Source organism: Toxoplasma gondii, chromosome VIIa (assembly GCF_000006565.2).
Source record: "Toxoplasma gondii ME49 chromosome VIIa, whole genome shotgun sequence".
Classification (NCBI taxonomy): domain Eukaryota; phylum Apicomplexa; class Conoidasida; order Eucoccidiorida; family Sarcocystidae; genus Toxoplasma; species Toxoplasma gondii.
The window spans coordinates 4038752-4059921 of NC_031474.1; the positions used below are offsets into that span (position 1 = coordinate 4038752).

Consider the following 21170-nt stretch of genomic DNA (forward strand, 5'->3'; position numbering starts at 1 on the left):
TACATTCAAATGGTGCTAGCAACCCGGCAGGTAAAGATAGCGCGTTCGCAGCTGCTTCCCTGTGTTCATCTCAGTTCCGGAGCTCGATATAAAAAAGTACAAGAGTGCTCCGTGGAATGGCACAGAATGTCGGTTACCATGACATCAGAACAAGGGGTGTGGGCTACAGGGGCTAAAACAAATCGTTAAAGCAAGTTTTGTCGAATCCGGATTCTTTCGAACCGGTATCGCTCGTATAGTAACGCGGCGTGCCAAAACATTCTGTCCTGGGAGTGCGACAAATAAATGGCATACCTTGACACTAAGAAACCGAAGTGGTAAGTTCTGTGTTTATCGCGACAGGAACTAATTTGCGTAACTGGACGTAAAATCAGTTTCTCATGTATCGTACATTGATTGAATCTCAATCAAATTTCGCTTCATCAGATTGCGAACGGACATGACTCCTGCGGTGCAAGGTCGCTTGTCTCAGCAAGTTAATTCCTTTCCCTATATCTGTATATGTTATTCATTTATGTGTGTGTGTGTGGACGTAGATATTACTGTAGGGCGGCGAGACCATGGAAATCTTCCAATAGGATTATGCGGCCAATCCCGTTGAAAAACGCAAGAGGTACCACACGACACGCGACAGGTCCTCGCCGATGTGTTTGTGTGGTCCAGAAACACGGAGGGCGGAGGTTGTCGACAGTTCATTCTTAGTAGAAAGGAATGAAGAAAACGGCTGAACACTACGAGTAAATGCAGAGGTATATTGTGTAAGATCTTCTCGGAAACAAAAAGACATAAAAACCTGTCAGATTCAAAAACTCATTGGCATATGCGCATATAAAAGTATAGTCGCGTACGCATATATATATATATATATATATATATATATATATTCAAGTTATGCATATGCCGGCACGTGCGAGTTGAACACGAGCCGTCGCTTCCTCCAGTTCGTCTTTACTCCTCCGACGAAATGGTTACAGCGGCTGAAGACAGCAAAAAAGAGAGACGAAACCCGTTGGACCATCCCAGAAATGCGGACTTTATCCTTGTTCTCCTTACAGAAAGAATTCGACAAGTGCTAGCTCCTAGAAAAACGCAGATCTTTCTACAGAGCAAGATTGCAGAGACATCATTCGACCGGAGGCACTTCAAGAGACGGCAAATACAACGCAACCAGAAAGCAAGTCTCGAAATGGTTTCTGCTTTTCCCCCGAAGCAAACACCCGCTTCACTGATCGCTTGGTATCGAAAGGGTGGTCAATATTTCTGTGCTAATCTGGAATGGTAGTAGAAAGCTGGAAATGACTGTGCTGTCTTCGGTTTCCTCTTGCACAAAGGATACTAAAATGACAACCAGAACGATGCCCACAAGCGAGACAAGAGCAGTGAAAAGGTAGAAGGACACGCAAATCCGATTGAAGGAGCGAGAAAAGCAAGAGAACGGTTCCTTTTTCTGACGTGATTGAGCACCTATACCTGGTACAAAGGCTTACAAATGAACAGTGATATGCATGCACAGCGTTGACCGCAAGCGACCCAGACAGAATAGCAGAACATGCACGAGACGCTGAGGGGGACCGCATAGAAAGATCACTCCTTCGGCCTTACCTTGTCGTGCCGCTCTTCTGTCGCGAACGCGCTGCCAGAACTCTTCTTCTCTCACTTCTTCTTCTGCCTTTCGCTTAGCTTCATTCACAGTATACACGGAGTAGAAGCCCGACAGACACATAGCCGTCTCCAAACCCATTCCTACGAGGAACATCGAGACAGCGAGGAGAGGGAGCTTCCGTCGCAGATTGGGCTTTCCCAAAGCTTGGGATCCCTGCCAGGAACAAAAAGACGCACAGACAACATAGTCCGTGTGTTACTCGGAAGTGCTCATTTTTGAAACATCAGATGTGGTATCCATGTCCAGGCCGAATACTATTTTGACACCGGGTAGAGCATGGAGTGTTGCGCCTACAAATGCTGCGCCAAGGGTTGAAGTTAATGTCGAGGGACAGGGGCGCAAAAAAACGTCCTGCTTCCACGATGTCACCTCTGATTGACTGCATGTATGCTCCTTCTTGTTCCATCTGATGCTCAGGCTTCGACTGTTGCGAATAAACGCAAACAAAGGCTGCCATGTCTTTGAAGCCAACAACATAGGCTTCTCTGTGCGATGGATTTCGTGGTAATTTTGCCGCACCTCCATGTTGTGTGAGTCCGACAGTGAAGCAGTGAGACGCCGGTACCGGACCAACGCAGCGAGAGATGCAGCCAAAGGGGTGGGTGTATTTGACGATCCGTCGACTGATTTGTGCTGAAGACAGAGAAAAGGATCAAGCTGCTCCACCACTTTGGAGATGTCACCGGGTATACATTGGCTGCGAGAACTGCGCGTGCAAATGCAAATAAGTCTAAAAAGACCAGAGCCGTGAGACACGCCGCGATGTTTTGAGCTTAATCATGCATGTGGAGACTTCATAGGGGCTGTAACGGCAGTCAGAATCTGTTGCAAGTGTCTGGGTCTGTCTGTTACGAGCGGATGGTGCCAGGGATCCGGTTGATGGGGCTGGAAATGACATTGGGGCTCGAATGTGCAAAACCCGTACAGCGAAGGATGAGCACGACGGGGAAGTTAAAGGGAATACATAGAACGAGGTAAGCAGGCAAACGGTGGAGACGAGGCTCAGAAGAACGGCAATGGAGAAAACGCTTCGCGTCGATTGCCCGTATTGAGGCCGGGGTCGTTGAAGTCCAGCGAGTCAAGCCAATATATTTAATGCTTCCCGGGAAAAAAAATCAGGAGAAACGATTATCCAGAAACCAAGAAAAATGTGCGTTCTAAGGAAGTCTTAACAGCACGTTCACGAAGGATCGCACTTCGGAAATATCATTGACGGCCGTTCGCAGCTTCGGTCGATAACCGCTCCGATGCATGCATGCGCAAAGGTAGACGTAAGCAGCGCAAGGCTCAGTCCGGAGGCGTAGTTTGTGCCACAAAATGCTTTGGGCAAGAACAAGCAAATATATAAGCTCAGTGATACAAGTTTGTCTTTGGCAACAAGAGTCTGCAGCATGAGGATTTGAGGGTTCCAGTGGTATGTGATTGGGCTCAGCGCCAGCACAGCTATGTTTAACAGGCGAGAAAAGATAGGTCTTATCGTTTCTGCGTCTCCATATAGCCCAGTGGGATGCCTACATCTTTCTCCACGCCCCTGGTGTCATGTGCGTCCGTTTTTCTCTCTAACTTGCATGTGGCGGTGGCGGATGCCCTACTAACTGATTAGGTTGGCCGACGGTGTCTCGCGACATTTGCAAGCTGCTTTGGTGGCACGTTATGGATGCCCCGAATTTAGGGTGTGGATGGTGAATTCCGCGGTTACTCGCGTTGTCGCAGCGAGCTGCTCAGGCATAGGTGCTGAACAACAGCACTCTTAGAACCGTATTAGTTCGCGTGACAGTTCCGACATTCCTGCCAGCCCTGATAATACGGGCAGCTCGGCTACAGCGGCTGAGACAGCATATTGCTGCGAACGACTGGCGGTCACGAGGATAGCTTTTTTCCAACCACAGCTATGATTCCACGACTGTCGTACCTCTGGGACAACGCTTCGCTGCATGCAGCTGAAACGCATTGGTTTCTTTTCGCAGGAACAATCTAGACAGCCGGAGCAGCGCTGCTGTGTTACATTTTTCAGCAGTGTAGCTCTACACTGCCAGCCACGCTCGGCTGAGCAGCTGTAGTTTTGCCAGCTCGGGAAATCCCCTTCAGTGACCAGAGACAATCACTGCGCGTTCCCTCCGTCACGAGAGACAAACAGCCAAGTTAGAGCAACTACAGGCGTTCGTCCCCTACGGGATTGTTTAAGAGCAGGACTCACACATTTTGGGGATCACTGATTTGACAACCTTGAACGTATGGCAAATGCATGTACTCCTCTCCAGAGCAAGGTTGGTCGGAGATACCTCTGATATTCCGAGGACCGACGATGATTTGTACGGGGCTGTCGGTTGTTGATTGTCTTCTCATTTTCCATGAGAGTACAAGTAAGGTCCTTCGGTTAATTTGCTTACACGACAACATCCTACATCACGAACATAGCAACTGTCTCATATGGACACGCCAAATCATTTGCTGCTAAAACGAACAGTTGCAGAATATGAAACAAACAGGAGCTACACGATACCAACAGGGCACCGTATACTTGAACTCGAAATCATGCAAACAGCACACCTGACCACGTTCACCGTGCACCAGTTTCCCTATGCCACGCTAACGTTCGACTCAGTGTGTTCTTTCGGAGTGGGACGCGGGGGTTTGGAGGGAGGATAGAAAGGAGGGTAGGGCATCATCGGAGGGTAGGGCATCATGGGGGGGTAGGGCATCATGGGGGGGTAGGGCATCATGGGAGGGTAGGGCATCATGGGAGGGTAAGGCTTCATTGGCGGGTGAGGGTGGTGTGGGCGGTTGTCCTCAGAAGAGAAGCTGTGTTCTTCGGAGGAGCTGGACGGACGAGGAGGGTGCGGGTGGTGGGGCGGGTGAGGATGGTGCGGAGGGTGAGGGTGGTGGGGAGGGCGGGGGTGGTGGGGAGGACGAGGCGGACGGTCGTTGCCTTCTTCGGAGCTGTCAGAGAAGCTGTCGGAGTAGGATTCAGAGGAATGCGGGTGATGGTGATGATGATGATGATGGTGGTGAGGCGGCTGGGATGGCGGTGGAACATAGGCGCCATAGTTGTACATGTACTTCCTGTACATCAGGTCGCACATGACATCAAACCAGCCTGCGAAGAGTGAGACGAAGCGTGGATCGACCTTCGGATCCTCCTCCGCGATGGTGACGGCACTGTCGGAATCCTTCTGCAGGAAGGTCGTCTCTTGGTCCGCTGCCAGGGCGGGAGCTGCCAAAGCAGCTGCCACACCAAAGGCCAGCATGCACTTGCGAAGTCCCATCATCTTGACGTCCACACAACAAGAGAGAGAAGGGTGTTTAAGGGTTCAACGCGGCGAATGCGGATGCTAATGTTACGCTGTCAGTACGTCCTGTTGTTTGCCTTGTTACCTGTTTCCCCTTTACTGGACATGCCTCTGCGTAGAAGCGAAGAGGCAAAAGAAACATATCTGATGTACGACATGAGCTCCGAGAAAGACTGTTGTCTATCGGGTGGCAGGCCTATTCCTTGAGCGCCGAAGAGGCGAAAAGGGGAGCCCCGGTGTGCAGGCGAAGCGCGAGCGGGAAGCCGCGGGGGCATGCGCGGGAGGTGGCGCGGGCTCCCAGACACATTTCGCAGCTAGTCCGTCGGCAATGCAAGTTTCCTGACATGGGCGTCAGTAACGAGGATGGCGTTGCACCCTGCAGTCTGGCGATAGCCACCAAAGGAATCTGTTGACTCACGCCATACCTCCACGCAGATCTCTGTGATACAGCGTAGGCGGTGGCGTTCACAACCAGTGTGGAATCTGGCTGACAGGTGGTCAGATAGACATCACTGAACATTGTGGCGAGACAGCGAATACACGCAGTTGAGCTTTCGGTTCGCAGGAGTGTTAGTCGGAATGATTCGAACAGACGACGAGGAACACGATGCCACAGGGGGGAGAAAACAGGTGATGCGTCTGGCGCAGTGTTGGTATATCTCGGTGCAGACACACGTCTTCGGACGCGTGCGCGAGGAAAAAAAAGACGTGACCGCCAGGCCGTAGTGACTGCCACCGCCGCGGATTCGAATGAGCTGAGGTATCTATCTCATTACTGGAGTTTCATTCAGTGTCGAGTTCCTTGTATCTACTGACCTCACTGCGTACGTACAATCGGACCAAAAGGATGTTGCTACATCGTCAGTCTCCAAGTCCGAGAAGTGACAGGACGCATTCGTCGTTCAGCTGCCCATTGCCACACACGGGTCTGCTGCTGTTGCTTCCATAGTTATTGCGCGTAGTCGAGAGACGGGAGAAGCGATAGTGTCTGGGGTGGCTTGAGCGTTTGAATGAATGTGACACTGGTCGGAGATCGGCGACGACACCGAGCGTGGCACTTCCTCGAAATCAACCACCCTTCTGACAGCCTCCAGGTCTCAGCGAGGCAGCCTCCCGTACCTGCTCTGCTTCGCGATTTATCATGAGTTCGAGTTGGGAGGTCTTTGTTTGTGGGATGGGAGACGTCGCGAGGCGAACGAGAGTTTGTGAATGAAGTTTGAAACGGCGCAGAGTTCAGTCCTCTTGGCGCAGGATCGTGGTTCGACGAGCAGCCCGTTGTACGGCTGAAGCGTGACTGACACCGCTAGTCGCGGAGCCTTGCTCGGTGCCCATAGGAGGGAACCCAGATCAAATGTTGCGGACAGTTTAGGTTCGAGAACTGGACTGTCGATGTTTGCCGCGGTAGGGCCGACTGAGTGGTCGATACACAAGGCCAGCAGCTTCTCCTGAGCGGCAGGCAGCCATCCGCAGATTCTGCTTTGGCGCTAATGTTTTCATGTGTATTTGGCAAACGCGGTCCATACGTGTCGTGGCTGGTGGTGGACTGCTGATTTATCACTTTGAGCCGTAGCTCCAGTGTGGATGCGACTGCCGGATTGAACTACAGCCGTATCCCATGCTATGCTGAAGGCTGCCTGCACTAGCTGCAATGTCACAAGCGGCGATGCATGATGAGCTACAGGCGCCGTGATGCTGACCGGCTGCCACTGGTCACCAGCGCACTGGAGCCGCGTGTACGCCATTCGTGGAATCTGTGTGCGAGCCAGCGACGTGTGCGTATGAGGCAGATCCAGTCATCGACAAGCTAACAATAGACTTGGAGGAACCAACAGAGCTGTTGCAATAATGCGATTAACCTGTGTAGAGCTCGGCAGTTTCCGAAGCAGCATGTCACCAACACAGACGTCGTTGCTCATATGGCAAGCAACGCATGAAGACACAGTCGATGTCGGAATACCTGTCTAAAAAATTTGGAACCTGTTCCACCACCAACACATCACGCATGCTCTATGCCGGATTCACCTTCGACTCAGTGTGGTCTTTCGGAGTGGGACGCGGGGGTTTGGAGGGAGGATAGAAAGGAGGGTAGGGCATCATCGGAGGGTAGGGCATCATGGGGGGGTAGGGCATCATGGGGGGGTAGGGCATCATGGGAGGGTAGGGCATCATGGGAGGGTAAGGCTTCATTGGCGGGTGAGGGTGGTGTGGGCGGTTGTCCTCAGAAGAGAAGCTGTGTTCTTCGGAGGAGCTGGACGGACGAGGAGGGTGCGGGTGGTGGGGCGGGTGAGGATGGTGCGGAGGGTGAGGGTGGTGGGGAGGGCGGGGGTGGTGGGGAGGACGAGGCGGACGGTCGTTGGCTTCGTCGGAGGAGCTGTCAGAGGAGCTGTCAGAGGAGCTGTCGGAGGAGCTGTCGGAGTAGGATTCAGAGGAATGTGGGTGATGATGATGGTGGTGGTGATGATGGTTGTGGTAGGATGGAGGTTTCGGCAGTGTGGGTTCGTCAGAGGACTCCGAGGTCTCAGATGAGTGCTGAGCATGCTTCATTGCCTCATAGTTGGCGTGATACTTTTTGTACACGATATCGCTCATAATATCTTTCCAGCTTGAGAATACAGTGTAAAATCGGGAATCGACTGTCGGGTCTTCCGCAGAGTTTAGAGTCGCCATGGAGGCGTTTAAGTTCGTCAAGTTGTCTTTATCGAGGAAGGTCTTGTCTGATTCCGACGCTAGGACCGGGGCTGCCACGGCCGTGGCTACACCCAAGCAAACAAGGCATCTGCTGAAACCCACCATCTTGAATTTCATCGGAATTGTAAGAGGAGGACTGACCTGGAATTATTATGAATGAGGTTGCCAGTTTTCTTTTGCACTGTGCAGCGCCACGAACTTGAGTAGAGAAGAACAGCCGCCCGGGAGGGGGGGGTATTTCAGATAAAGACGACAGAATGGGAAGAAACATTTTTGACTGTTCGGACAGTCCTCTGTCAACTTGTCATTCCTTCTGCCGCTAAGGACTTCGCTCGTGTCAGGAACGGGAGACTCAGGAATGGGAGAGAACAAATAGCGGGGCTGTGAAATGCGAGTAGCAGCTGCGATCGCCTCTCCCACCGTACCACTTGCTTCCCTCCGTAGGGGTTCCATCGTAGTTTGCCGGTTTCCGCCTGACAGGCATACATTTGCTGTTACCACTGAGATTCAAACGTCCACAATTAACTCTTATTCTCCCCGCTTCTCGTCCTCAACGATGTGTAGTGATCATTCAAACGAAAACGATATCGATCGACAGGGATCGAAGTGTGCGAAACAGGCTTTCTATCGACTTCATGGATCTGCACCCTAGGATTAGTTTCGAAGCTTGCAACCAGCGTGCCACAAAGATGCCGTTCTTGGTGAGGAAGCATAGATTTAGTTAGTGACTGACGTAGATTCAATTCAATTTCATGTCCAGAAGAGCGAACGGTGGCAACGATAGTAACTCAATTTTTGGGAATAATCTGTTGGATTGTACGAAGGTACCGGTTTGCCCGGTGACTCGTCTTATCCCTGGACAATCTCTTTATTCAGTTGAGCTCACCCTACTAGTGAAATATGCGAGCAGCTCTCTGTAGCAGCACTGCTGTATCACTGGCGGGGATAGACGCCTGTGTCAGTGAGTCAGGCACATCTGCCCTGTGGCAGAGCCTCATGGAAGAATGCATATGCTCTCGAGCCCACTCTTCCCCAGCTGTTTACTACAAGAATCAAACTGCCAGTCAGTGCATGAATCGGAAAGGGCCACAGACAGCCCCCGAAAGAAACGACGAACAGTGTCATTTCAGTGAAATGTCTTCACGTTCACTAGTTCATTACACGCATCAACGAGAGTACCTTTCTTCCAGGATATTCTATGAGCGACCGCTCAAAGAACCGAGAAGCCCGCTCTCTCTCGTGCGTGCCGTATCGTATTCCCCCTGTCCTCCATGCTGATATACAATACTGTGCTTGGTTCCCATGGTACATGCTTATTTATGGAATCTAGTTACGCACGTCTACTGACGAATGTTTCCATCTGTACGCAGAAGTGTTGGCTGCATTATGTGAGTCTGGAGGATATGTTACTTTCCTAAGCTGGACGGAGTGCGTTCTGACGGTTGCCCCTTTCTGAGTCCAAAGGTGATGCACTATTAACCACGGCCCGGCCGCCCGCTCAGTCACAGTGTCATAAATGCCGTTTTCCCCTACTTCCCTGCGTTTTCCCGCAAGCGTTTTCCGTGATTGTGAGTTGGCCTGAGTCCACACACATGAGAGGAAGTGAGACTGCACGCTCCACTGTCACGAGCTCTTGAAGCAGTGGAACAAGCGTCACCAGCTCTCACGATATGGATTCGAACACCAAATGTAATGGGAAGAAACAACAGCTGAATAGTTAGACAGCAACGAACGAAGGCAGCAGAACTTTCTTATTATTTGTGTTTCTAAAAAAAACGACACTAGAGCAGAGTCTGCTACCATCACCAAAAGACCTTCTTTCCATCGGGAGACGCAACCTGCCGAAATGAGGCACCATCCGCGAGCAAACGGAAAGCACGTTTGAATTCGTGGCGGATTCGCTGATACTGGCAAGGCAGGACATTGCACACATCTTTGCCGACTTCGAAAGGATTATCCACGACAAGAAAATCTCCCCCACTGCTGTTTAGCTCTGCTTCCCTAATCGAGACTGACAGAGAATCGAGCAAGTCATCTTCTCCGTCTCCCGCCCTTTCCTCACGAGTGTCGCTTCCCGCGAACTCCGAGGCAAATGAAGAAGCGTGATTCGCATCGTCGCTATAGTCACAGTTTAGACCCCAGGCCGGCAGCTTCTGGGTTGGCGACCCTCGTCGTGATGCACCTTGCTTTGGCCGTCTATCGCGGAACAGAAACCCCCCTCCGCAATCTACGGATCCGACCCTCCTGTCCAACGAAGTCGCACCCGAAGACAGACAGAAGTGAGAGATGTCGCGTATAGCAATGATACCCCCTCTATATTCGTACCCAAAATACCGAAAAAACTGGAGCAGAAGCTCTCCAGGGCTCTCTGTGTTCGCAGGTGCACCCCCACGGAGAAACTCCAGCTCTTTTTGAACCGCTTCAGGATCCGCAGTGTATCTACAGTCGACGCCCCCAATGTACACTGGCGGCAGGCGCTGGTGGATTGCCATGTCTTGGAGCGACGGCAGAATCCGCGGCTGGACATGATTTTGAAGGAAATGAATGAGCATGAGTACGAGAGAGAACGACGAAACGGTGCCGCGCGACCGATCATTTATGTTTCGTCCTTTGGCCCAGAACTTAACTGCGTACCCGAGAGTTCGCAGTCGCGGGTCAACCCCGACATATGCGCCAAGAAGTTTGCTGTTGACCACAGCTAGCAGATTGTTCACACTTATATCGCAGGAGACCATCTGAGTGTTCCTTTCCTCCATACCCTCCTCAGACAAATTTCTGCCCGCTGTCGTCCGTCTCGCTGATTCGTTGTCTCCCCGTTCCCGCAGCCGCTCGTTTCCCGGCCTTTCATACAGTGCGCGGGCCACCGGGTCGCGTAGAAACCGCCCCGAAAGCGCCACGCTACCGCTCGTTGAGTGTGAAAATCGAGGCGCCCAGTGAATGATCGGAACGCGAGCTTGAAAACGGGGCTCGACCAGGTGCGTATGGACGGGATGCAAGGCATGTGCAACTTGTCTCAGGACCTTTATCTGGTTGGCGCGCGTCGAGGCGTCGCGCACTTGCACACACACATCCAAGTCGCTCTGTGGAGTCCACAGGCCATTGACTGCGGATCCAAAGGGCGTCACGATGCATGCATCCAACACGCTGTTCAGCAAATCTTGTAGCTGAGATAGAAAGCGGCGCATCCCTGCCTGGTCCTCCGTTCCCGGCATCATGAGCGACTCGAGCCGCTGCATATCACGGTTCAATGCCTCGAAGACAGACGGCGACACCGCCACGCCAAACCGGGACTCCAAGCTGGAGCACGCAGACAATGAAGGGGCGCCAAAAGAAGCTGGGAGCGACGGAGAACCGGCCGCGGAAACGGGAGGGGTGCATGACACCGAAGATACAGGAGATATATGGGGAGAGTTAGCCGCGTGCTCAGCTTCCTGTAGAAGCCCATTGCCTGGAAACGAACTCGTTGTGGTGCCTCGCAAGCCAGATGAGAGGCCTTGGGAATGACCTGCGGATACTCCCGACCCTAAATGGGGGGGCTTCTTCAACGCTTCGAGGCTTGTTTTCCCGTAGGAAAGTGAAGAAGAAACATCTCGGCATCGACTGAGGACGCAGTCATTTCGTTCTCTTCCCCTTTTTTGCCGCGCCTGCCTTACTGCAGCGAAGGCGCTTATGAGCGGAGTCACATGTCCGTCTTCTGCGTCGCCTTTCCTGTCTGTGGACCCAGCTCGCTCCCGTCGCCATCCCACACTGAGTGCGCGGTCTTCCTTCTCCAGCATGCGCCTCGCGGCGGCATCGCGTAGCGCTCTGCTCCTTCTGCCTCTGTTGCGGTTTTCTGCCTCCGTCCTCTCTGAGCGATAACATTCTCCCTCACCGACTTTGAAGTCGAACGCGGAACGCGGACTCCCCGATGGGCGACACAGCGTCTCTTCGTATCTCCTGTTTCGCGCCGCCTCTGGAGCGAATCCCGCGAATGGCGGAGAGCTGGACGCGTCTTCCTCCCCGCTGCTGCTCCCGCTGTCTTCGAAGAAGTTTCGGCTATCCAACGGAGAAGACGAATGAAAAGAAGAGGCACGGAGTGCACGGGAAGGCAGAGGTGACAGAAAAGAGGGGTGTGAAGCACACGCAACCCAAGAGAAGGAAGAGACAGAGAAGAAACGCCGACAAGAGCGCCTGCCTGGAGGCGGGGACGGCAGCGACAGGCCAGCGGAGAGGAAAATCCCAGGAAGAGAGTGCCAAGTGTAGGCGAGTCCAGAGGAAGAGAGAGAATCCGTGGGAGAGTGTGGACGAGAACAAGAAGGATGGCCATCCTCACAGTTCCGCTTCTCCAGAGGAAGGCAGGCGTCGGCGGGATTCCAGTGAGAAGAGCGAGAGACACAAGAAGACGGGCGGGACCTCGAACGAGGCAGGACACAAAGAGACAAAGGAGAGGAAGTTGGCCGGTCTGCTGATACGTGAGAGGAAGCAGACGAAGAAGCGCGAGAGGACGGAAAAGGAGCAAACGTCACTCTAGACTCCAGCGACAGGCACTGTTTCACTCTCCGCACGAGCCCCGTGGTTGTCGAAGGGCGGAGGGAAGAACCAGACAAAGCGCGAGTCGATGTAGGATGTGGAGACTGACTGGTGAACTTCGAAGAAAGATAGAAAGAAGCAGAAGAACGGTGCGGCGAGGAGCCTTCGGGAGTGGAAGAGTAGAAGGAAGCCGGCGAGGAAGACACACGCCACGAGCTGCAAGAAGAGGGGTCCCACAGGCTGCACCTTTGTCTGGTTCCAGCGGGTTGCAAGGCATTCCATTCATTCAAGCAGACACAATCCGAAAAAAGCAGCGAACCAGAAACTGTGCCTCTCCCTGTCGCTCTTGAAACAGGGAGCAAACAGGCACAAAACGAGACTGGCCCTGCCATGATCTTCCTGCGGGGATTCAACCACTTTTAAAACCCCAAGAAAAACGCCTTCCAATGCGTCTGCTGTCGAGGCTCTCCTGTTCGTCCAGTAAAGGCGATTTGGCACGCTGAGATATTCGGAGGCATCGCGAGATGCTGAAGACGAGAGGATCTCCCCCACAATGCACCCCCTCTAGGATTCCCCATTCAATTATTCTCTCCCATGCTCGCTCACTGGCCCGAGTTCTGTGTCTTGAAGAGATCTGCTGCATGAGTGACTATGCAAAACAGAATCTCTGAAATGGGGTCCGGGACTCTGGCCGTTATTCGAAGTCCCGGCGGGCTGATCTGACTAGTGCAGAAGCTCTGCCGAGACTAAGATTCACATAGACCGGCAGCCAACCGCAGAATCTTTCGAGGCACGTGGGGAAGAGAGGAGGACGCGAAAGAAACGGACATTGACACGGAAGGAGACGAGACTTCCGCCGTGAGAGAAGCGGCTTTGCGCGCATGCTGTCCAGTCTGCATGCACGGCAGACTCTAGTGTGCAGGCAGGTGCACTCTACGGCCGAGAAGCAGAAGCAACTCCGGTGTCGAGTTTTGCAAGGAAAGGGAAGGAACAAGAGACGAAGTGAAGCGATGTAGCGAGAAGACTTGCCTCGCCAGTTTCGCCGCTGTCACACACAGGGTGAACTGTGTATTCTTGTCTGCGATTCTCGACGGCGGGTCCGTTGGGCCAGGAGACGCAAGAGAGGCACCAGATTGGAGGGATTTCTGCGCCAAGAAAGCGCGGAACACACGGTCTGTCTGTGTTTGGAACTGCCAACGACTCGCTTATTCTGATGTCGGAAGTTTGTATTATCCTTGGAGGACGCAGCGAAGCTGCTTGCATATCCTCGTGTGACACCCAAGAGAAGACAACCGACGCACCAAGAAGAGCTGTAGGTGGGTGTGCTGCGCCGGTGTCGAGTTTTTTCTCTTTTGCTTCATCGAGTCTTCCACACAGGCTTCCACTGCCGCCGTGACTCCTTTGTCGACTAGAAAAAACTCCAGGGAGAGTCTCTGTCGGGGAACGCTGCCAGCGAGGCGGACCTTCCTGTAGTCCCTGGCTGCTGCTGGCGTATCTCCAGACTCCTCTCTCGCGCTTGGTCTTTGGTCCTGTTACACCCACACTGTTGCGTCGTCAAAAAGGCAGAGACAAACTCCCGTAAGCCTCGTCTTTTCTCTTCCATGCATGTGTACCAATGTCTCAGGAAGCCGGTGTTTCCGTGCTCGACTCTTGTGTGTACATTGTACCGCTTCCTTCCCGTCTCTCGATCTGGTGCCTCTCAGCTGACTTCTCGTCTTCCGTATAGACTCTCTCTGCTCGGCCTCTCCACAGTGCTATCTGCCGACCCTGTTTGAATGAGAGGGCCTTCCTAGGTCTTGAATGTAATATACTTCGCCGGATCCGAGCTCGGCTGTGCTTTCCATGGCCGTCATGGAATTGCATTGAGGCAAAAGAGTCAGGCGTCCATCTGAAGAGCACATTGGGCCTCGGTTCCCCGCGACAAATACGAGCACAGATGGTGGACCTCAACGCTACACTGTCTCCGAAGAGAGGAGGCCCTGAGACAAGGCGAGAGAGACCCGTACGAGCCTGTCGTCAGCGAGCGTCTCCTGTGACCGGCGCCGGCGTTTATCGCCCGACTTGCGCTTCACTGTTGCCTTGCACAGAATGGATTTTACACCACCAGTTGAGTCCCAGAATTTCAGACGACAGAGGAGAAGACGAAAACGCAGGAGACCCGGGAGACAACCAAATGCTTGGAGAGGATGTGGGGTCTGTGATGCGCCAGTGCCTCGCAGGCGCAGGATGGAATGGTTGCGAGGCGCCTGACAAATGTATTTCGAGAAAACTGCTCGATAGTCCAGGAGGAACTGGTTTCTGCTTGTCTTCATCTTTGGCTTCGTCACCCGAACTTGAGTCGCCTTCTCTCCCTTTAGCTTGTACACTTGAGGCAGAGATACATCGCTCAAGGCCCTCGTCGAGTGACGAAGGAAATCCCTCGCCTTCCACATCATCTCCTGCCCTTCCCGCTTCGCTTTCGTCTTCTTGTTCTTCCTCGTCTCCCTGTTCTTCGTCCCCATCCTCGTTTCCATCTTCCTCTTCTTGGGATGTTGCGTTGCCGTCTTTGGCAGGTCGGAAGACGGGCGGGTGGCCGTCGACGTTGTTGGATGCGCCGGCGCATGCAGAGGCTTGGTCTCGTTTTTATTTGCATCACGCAGACAGTCGAGCGCCGTTTAATTCCTTCACATCGAGGGACGCCGTGAGGCTGTTGTTTCGTCTCGTTCCCTGCTTCTCGCTCTCTGCCGGCGAGGTGATGGTGGAAGTTGGACATGGCGCCTGTCCTCTCCTTCCTTTTATTTGGATGCGCATGAGGCAGAATGCAGCGAGGCAGCGGAAACGAACTCGGGAAGTGAGGGCGGAGGCTGGCGTCCGCCCAGCCGAAGCGATAGAGGGGGTCACCTGCGAGGTGGACGGCGGCGGAGAGATCCGAAGAGCCGCAAAGACTCTTCCGTCTCCTCTGTCTCCTTTGTCGCCTGGGGACTGTGGGGCGGGAGAGGCGCCGGAGGGCCTGTGGGGCGCAGAGGGGGGTTCGAGCCTTTTGACGCGTGTAGAGACGCACGACTGCGACGCAGAGGACTCCTCAGCGAGCCTCGCGTTTGGCAGCTACGTCGGCATCGAGAGCTGCCGCGAAGCCGCTGAAGCTGCACTGCTTCAAGGACGAGATCTCGAGGCTCTTCTCGGGAAGTGCGCGCCTTCTTTGGAGACATGTTGGAAGCGCGGGCGCGGCGCTCGGGGGGCGCCAGGTGGGCGGCCCTCTCACGACTTGGAGGACAGGAAAAGGCGAAGAAGAAACATGTCCGACGTCTCGACAATCTCCGAGAAAGCACACGCCGCCAAAGACGGGGACTCGGGACCTGAGCTGTCGATCTCGTTGTTTTCCGAGAGCAACGATGTGAGGCGGAATCGCGAGACCAGCGAACGAGGGGACGCTGCAGAGCTAGCAGGGGAGACGAACGAGGGGCTGACTGAGATCGAGAACGGAGCTGGTCTTAACCGACGAAGCCCGCAAGGTCCTTCCACAGAAAACGACACAGAACGAGAGTGTGGAAGAAGTGAGAAAGAAGCAGACACATGCGGAGGCCCCCACCTGCGAGAAATGGTGCGCTGCGGCTGTCTCGAGTTCGCCGTGTGTACAGACGGCTTCCGTTACGTCGACGAGGCCGGACGCCTGCAGCTTGAAAGAATCGAGTTCGAGAGTCTGCTGCTCACAGAACCCAGCCCCAGACGAAGGAGACGGACACAACCTCGAGGCAGAGACAGAGACCGCACGCAGGGAAGCCCACCACGCGGACGCACTTCGTCTACGCCACAGCGAGGCCATGACCAAGAAGGAAATGAACAGTCGGACGCAGGACCAAGACAGGAAGGAGAAGGCCGGCGAGAGGACCAGGGCGAGTTTCTCGCTGCAGCAGAGGGGATCAATGGCACAAAAGGGAAGCAGATGGAAGAGAAGGCCAACGACTCTGATGCTGGACAAGAAAATCGCGAAACTGCATGCGTCACGGCCGTCAACCTGGGGTCGATGCGCCCCTCTTGCCAAGAAGCTCAGGCGGCGGACTCGCTTTGTCTGCCTTTTGTGGCAACCTCCAAAGATCCTCCCGGGTGTCGAGAGCCTTCTTCCCCCTCGCCTTCTGTACCGTCGTCTTTGATTCAGTCTTCCCCTCTCTCAGAGCATTCAGCTTCGATTTCTGTTTTTCCTCGTCGAGAGCAGTCGCCTTTGATGTCGCCCTCTCGTTCGTTAAAGGAGGTCGTGTTACCACCTCACCAGCGCGAGCAGAGGTCCTCTTCTTCCGGTGTCTCTCAGGACTTCGTCGATTCGTCAGCTCTCTCTTTTCTGAAGCCCGGCGGCGCTAAATATGTCGTTTTGAAGAGCACACTCGACAGCGTCTGCGTCATGCTGCCTTGCACGGGGACGCTGAACTGGGACGAAGATCTTCGCATTCCTCGCCAACTCGTCGTCTGGTTCGATTCCTTTGCGCGGCTCCTTAAAGATCCTCCCTCCTTGTCCTCTCCCGTGTTGTCTTCTTCTTTGTCTCCTTTCTTGCCTGCTGGCTCCCCTTCTGCCTGGTGTTCTGCTCACCGGGCTCCAGAGTCTGTGCCGGTCAGACGTCCAGACGAAGCCAGTGAGGAAGGCGCCCCAGAGGAAAGAAGAGAGGCTGAAGAGCCGGAACTCGCTGGGGATAGTTCTAGCGCGGACGCGACTCAAGTCTCGACAGTGCAGGAGGCAAAGGGAGACAGCAAACCTCATGGAAGAAACGAGTGTACTTTCCTGCTCGTCAAGAAGCAGGAGACAAGCGAGCAAGAGGCACGCCTGGAGGAGACCACCCCGCAACAAGAGGCAGTCACGCAGGAGACAGTCACCCGGGACGCAGGAGACAGCGGGACTCTTGGGGTTCTCTGCAGGTCTCACCTTTCGGCGAAAACATCAAGGAAAGACGGTGATGAAGGCGACTCTAGCCGTGCACGCGAAGAAACTTTGGCTGGCGATGGGGGGCTGAGGGAGAACAGAGGCAAGTCGGAACAGGAGAAAGGAAAGGCGAGACGAAGAACACAGGGGCTGCCCACCTTCGTTTCGCCTGGCCTCGAGAAGGTCAGCGTGACTCGTGAAAGTTTGGACGCGTCCACGCCTTGCGTCGTTTTCTTGGAGCCGAGAAACAAAGCACGAATTCACCTCCTGACAATTATCAAGGTAATGGAAACTTGAGAAACGCCGGTAGAAGGAGCAGCATGCAGAGAAAACAGGTTCACAGCGACCTAGGCAGAGACAAGAGTTTCGCAAACGTGATCCTCGTGTAACTAGGCGCATGCGCAGAGATGCAGATAGTTACATAAGTACGTGGACGAACAGACTAAGAGACAGGGAGAGTCAAGCGCACACCGACAACTAGATACAGAGGTGGATAGATGGATAGGGAGAGATGGACATAGACAGACAGGTAAAGATGGAAATCGAGGAAGAGAGGCTGATGCAGGCAGAGGGATTTCCACAACTCGCAAGAGGTCACTCGAGAGGAACACACACCACGCAGTCGTTTCTGCAGCAGGCAGGGAGGCACCTTCACTGCTTCGCCTCCCCGGACGACGTCCTCCACTCTGGACAGTGTTGCTGGGTGAAACCTGTAGCGAGCTAAACAGAGAGGAATCGCGGGACTGTTTGGCGTCGAGCAGAGAAAAACGAGTTTGGAAAAGGAGACAGATAGCAGGTCGATCCTTCTCTCTGGCGCGAAACGCAGGACGAGTTGCTCGAGAGAGATACAAATCCATCAAGTGGATACACAGCGAAGATGTGATCAGAGAGAAAATGAAAAATCAGGTCGAGCGCACGGGGATACGAGACAGCCAAGGATGTGGCGGATACTAACTGAAGGGCGACTCCCTGCTATCGCTGAAGAATGGGTTCTTGTTTTCTGTCGTTCCACAAGTCGAGAGCCACAAAAGCCGGGTGAAGAAGAGAAGGGGGGGCGGTCGAGCGAAGTCGAAGATACACTGCTCTCGTCTACGCCTTTCGTTTTTTCCCTTTTGGGCTTCCACCTTCTCAGATTCTCTTGCCCTGACCCATTCGCGCTTTTTTTTTGGCGGACTGTCTCTTCCTGCACAGGTCATCCACAGCGCAACGTTCACTGCGACTCCGTCGCCTGCTCGCTTTCTGCGTTTGAGCCGTGTTTTGTGCCCCCGAGGTCGCGGCCAAGAAAAGATTATCGGCTATCTGCTCGAGAAGCGAACGACATGTTACGCGTCTTACACCGAACTGTATGACGACATACAGCGGGTCTCTCGCCCGATCCAGAAGGCGGATCCGTACGGTGACTTTGAGGACCTCCTGCCCCCCCTCGAGCCGGTGAAGTGGAGAAGCGAGGAGCCGGGGGACATCGAGGTGCTTGTAGACTACATCTGGAGTGAGCGGACAGCAGAGGCGATGAAGAAAGGCAGAGGCACGGGCAAAGGAAGAGGCGAACGTGCGAGACCTCCGGCTGCGTAGGCGGGCGAAGCCGAGAGAGTGAGGAAGCGACAGGGAGATCTGCGAGACAGCGAAAGCGACGGCAGGTGTGAACCAGCGAAGGACGGGGACGAGACCGCGCGTTCGCAGGGGGAGAATCGTGGGGAGGGGAGGAAAACGCGAGAGAAATCGACAGAGATGAGGAAATCGGGATAAGGGGATAAGCAGGGGAACTCGGGGGTGAGACACGGCGACGTAAAGGAACGTTCAAGAGAAAGGCAGGGGAAAGGAAACAGGGAGATACGAGACGGCTGGAGCCCGAGACAGAACACACGATGACAGACGTGAAGGAAGAGGTGGACGCGCGACATCTCCGAGACAGAGAAGAGAGAGAGGAAGAGAATTAGAAGAGTTTAGAATAGCGGTTGAACAACACGCTTGGCAGCCTGTATTGCGAGATTCTCTCACATATAGAGCCGCAAGACTCGCGAACGAATGAGAAGAGGGTTTAGGGACAAATCTGTGAAAGCGAAGCCGTGGAAGGCGCTGGGTGAAGCACAAGAGATTACAACAGAGAAAAGATGAAAAAGATGTGACGTTTCAGCATTAAAACAGTTCTTGTCTCGGTCAGTGGGATGTGCAGGAGAGTGTCCAGGAGAGGACACAAGCATACAAGGGAAGGAAGAAACGAAAAAGCAGATGTCTCACGACCACACGTCATGATTTCAGAGAAGAAAGGAAAGCGGCGAGCTGAGCTGGGAGAAAGCAAGAGACACGACGGAGAGTCCGACAGTCTCGTACGCCATCTATGCATCTAAGTTGATACTCGGTTCTCTCTGTTAGACGTTAAATTTTGACTTTTTAAACCAGCCTGGGATGCCTGTCGATTCGCTTAAGGGAGAGTAGATCCTGTTCATGATTCAAGAGATGTGAAGATTCTCAGTGTCTATCCGTCGGGCCATCCCGATCCTCACATGCGAGGATTCTTTTTGTCAACCAGAACAGTTGTCTTGGCAGCTCGGTTGACTTCGCGGGAGCTGCACATAGAAGACTCCGTTTGTTTTTCGAAGCGGGACAACCAAGTCAAAACGCGTGCTGTCACAGCTGGCGAACCCGTTTCGTTGAAAACGAGAATCGGAAACACAAGTCAAGGCTGGAGCGTTTCGATCCACACCAGGTTCACCCTTGTAGCCAGGAAACAAACACACGCCACGACTTCACAAGACCACAACAACACACCTTCCTAGTCTTGCTTTCTGATCAGTTTGGTCCCCTCGTGAACAAGCATTCAGAGTCCTAACTTCATGTGGACAGACATCACTATTTTAGCTCGGTACGTGCAGCATATCAAGACGAAAATACAAATCAACTGAGTTAACTAATACATGTTTAAAGGGGTGTACTCACTTGCCCATCAACGCGTGACGGCGAACTCTTTTTCCCCACTCAGTTTTTGTTATTTTCAAAAACTGAAATGGCGTGAACTTGAGGCCAAGGCTGTGTGGAGGCAAACCATAGGCGAGGAGGGGCATACATGCACACGGCTATACGCCTACAGGGTCTACCGTCAGAGGAAAGAACTTCCATGTATGCTTATATATTCATTTATGCATATATATGTAGCAAATGTGTGTATCTATATACCGTCGGCCACAGACAGTCCCCCTATGTGGCGGGGATATTGTATGAAACACGTTCAGCTCAAGAGAGTAGAATGTTACAGAATCATGTCGGTGAGACGGAGACACTCGCAGCTGCACACCGCCCCTGAGAAAGTCGATATCTGTCAGAAGTGTAGTTCTACGTCATCTACGTCAAAGGATAGATACAGCTGCGGGCGTGGAAGATGCTACGCACGCCGGGGCTTCTGTCCTGTCCTTGTAAAGGCAAGTTTGCCTTGGTTGAGCTGAGCTATCGTTTGCGTTCATCGTTCTGAAACCGTTGCATGTGCTCGGATTTACGCTTTTCCAGCCAGAAGGATCCCCGATTATCAACAACTAAGGTATGGGGCATAAGGGAGCCTCGCTGGTATGGCGGCGGCTCAAGTTTCATGTAGTGCGGGTGACGATTCTGGCAGGCTGTTGAATCTAAAAATGTATTAGCATACCTCGGGCGTGTCTTTGCGAGGACAATTTAGTATTACACTTGCCAAAAAGTGCCATGGGACTGTTCAGCCGTTCTCTTCGCTTTGTCCAGAGCCATTCCACCAGCGAGATACACGGAAGCGCCAGCGCGTTGTCTCTAGGGTGGACTTCGATTATATATGAACTGCGTGGATTCCTCTAAATACAGACACATCGGATACACAGAGAAACAGACTTGTAAACTCCCTCTCCGTGCAAGGAAACCTATGCACGGATTCTTCGCCGAGTGTATTGAGTCTGCATGCACACGTCCATGTTGCGGGTTTTGACTCTAGACACACACAGCCTTTTGTGCCAGGATGTAGCCACCGAGTAACATCTGTTTTCACTGGGCTTGTCTTTGCTCATATTTCATCTGGTCTCAGCTGGTGACGGACTGGCTTTCCGCTTTCTTAATTGGACCATCCAAGCATCTCGAGGCGGCGGTACAAGCCGGCACACGCTGTCGGTAAAGAGTC

General features: G+C 53.4%; 5 protein-coding genes across 5 annotated transcripts; 1 reads left to right on the top strand and 4 right to left on the bottom strand.

The window, feature by feature from the left end:
- Window positions 1-570: 570 nt before the first annotated feature.
- TGME49_201110 (hypothetical protein) lies at window positions 571-3474 on the bottom strand. The gene is made up of 5 exons (XM_018779160.1): window positions 2860-3474; window positions 2516-2566; window positions 2183-2296; window positions 1603-1816; window positions 571-977 (listed from the first exon to the last, which is right to left on the bottom strand). The coding sequence occupies exons 1-5, from the start codon at window positions 2914-2916 to the stop codon at window positions 949-951; spliced, it is 465 nt and encodes a 154-aa protein (XP_018637448.1). The 5' UTR covers window positions 2917-3474; the 3' UTR covers window positions 571-948.
- Window positions 3475-4030: 556 nt separating this feature from the next.
- On the bottom strand, window positions 4031-5810 carry TGME49_201100 (hypothetical protein). The gene has a single exon (XM_002367395.2). It carries the CDS (start codon window positions 4930-4932, stop codon window positions 4243-4245), a length of 690 nt encoding a protein of 229 aa, XP_002367436.1. The 5' UTR covers window positions 4933-5810; the 3' UTR covers window positions 4031-4242.
- A 1150-nt stretch (window positions 5811-6960) lies between these two features.
- TGME49_281360 (hypothetical protein) lies at window positions 6961-7758 on the bottom strand (the record flags this gene model as incomplete). Its single annotated transcript, XM_002371324.2, has 1 exon — window positions 6961-7758. The coding sequence occupies one exon, from the start codon at window positions 7756-7758 to the stop codon at window positions 6961-6963; it is 798 nt and encodes a 265-aa protein (XP_002371365.2).
- A 1676-nt stretch (window positions 7759-9434) lies between these two features.
- TGME49_281370 (polynucleotide adenylyltransferase) lies at window positions 9435-12917 on the bottom strand. The gene has a single exon (XM_002371325.2). It carries the CDS (start codon window positions 12540-12542, stop codon window positions 9444-9446), a length of 3099 nt encoding a protein of 1032 aa, XP_002371366.1. The 5' UTR covers window positions 12543-12917; the 3' UTR covers window positions 9435-9443.
- A 1169-nt stretch (window positions 12918-14086) lies between these two features.
- TGME49_281380 (hypothetical protein) lies at window positions 14087-18610 on the top strand (the record flags this gene model as incomplete). The annotated part of the gene is made up of 2 exons (XM_002371326.1): window positions 14087-17320; window positions 18230-18610. 2 exons carry the CDS (start codon window positions 14087-14089, stop codon window positions 18608-18610), a joined length of 3615 nt encoding a protein of 1204 aa, XP_002371367.1.
- Between the last annotated feature and the right edge of the window lie 2560 nt (window positions 18611-21170).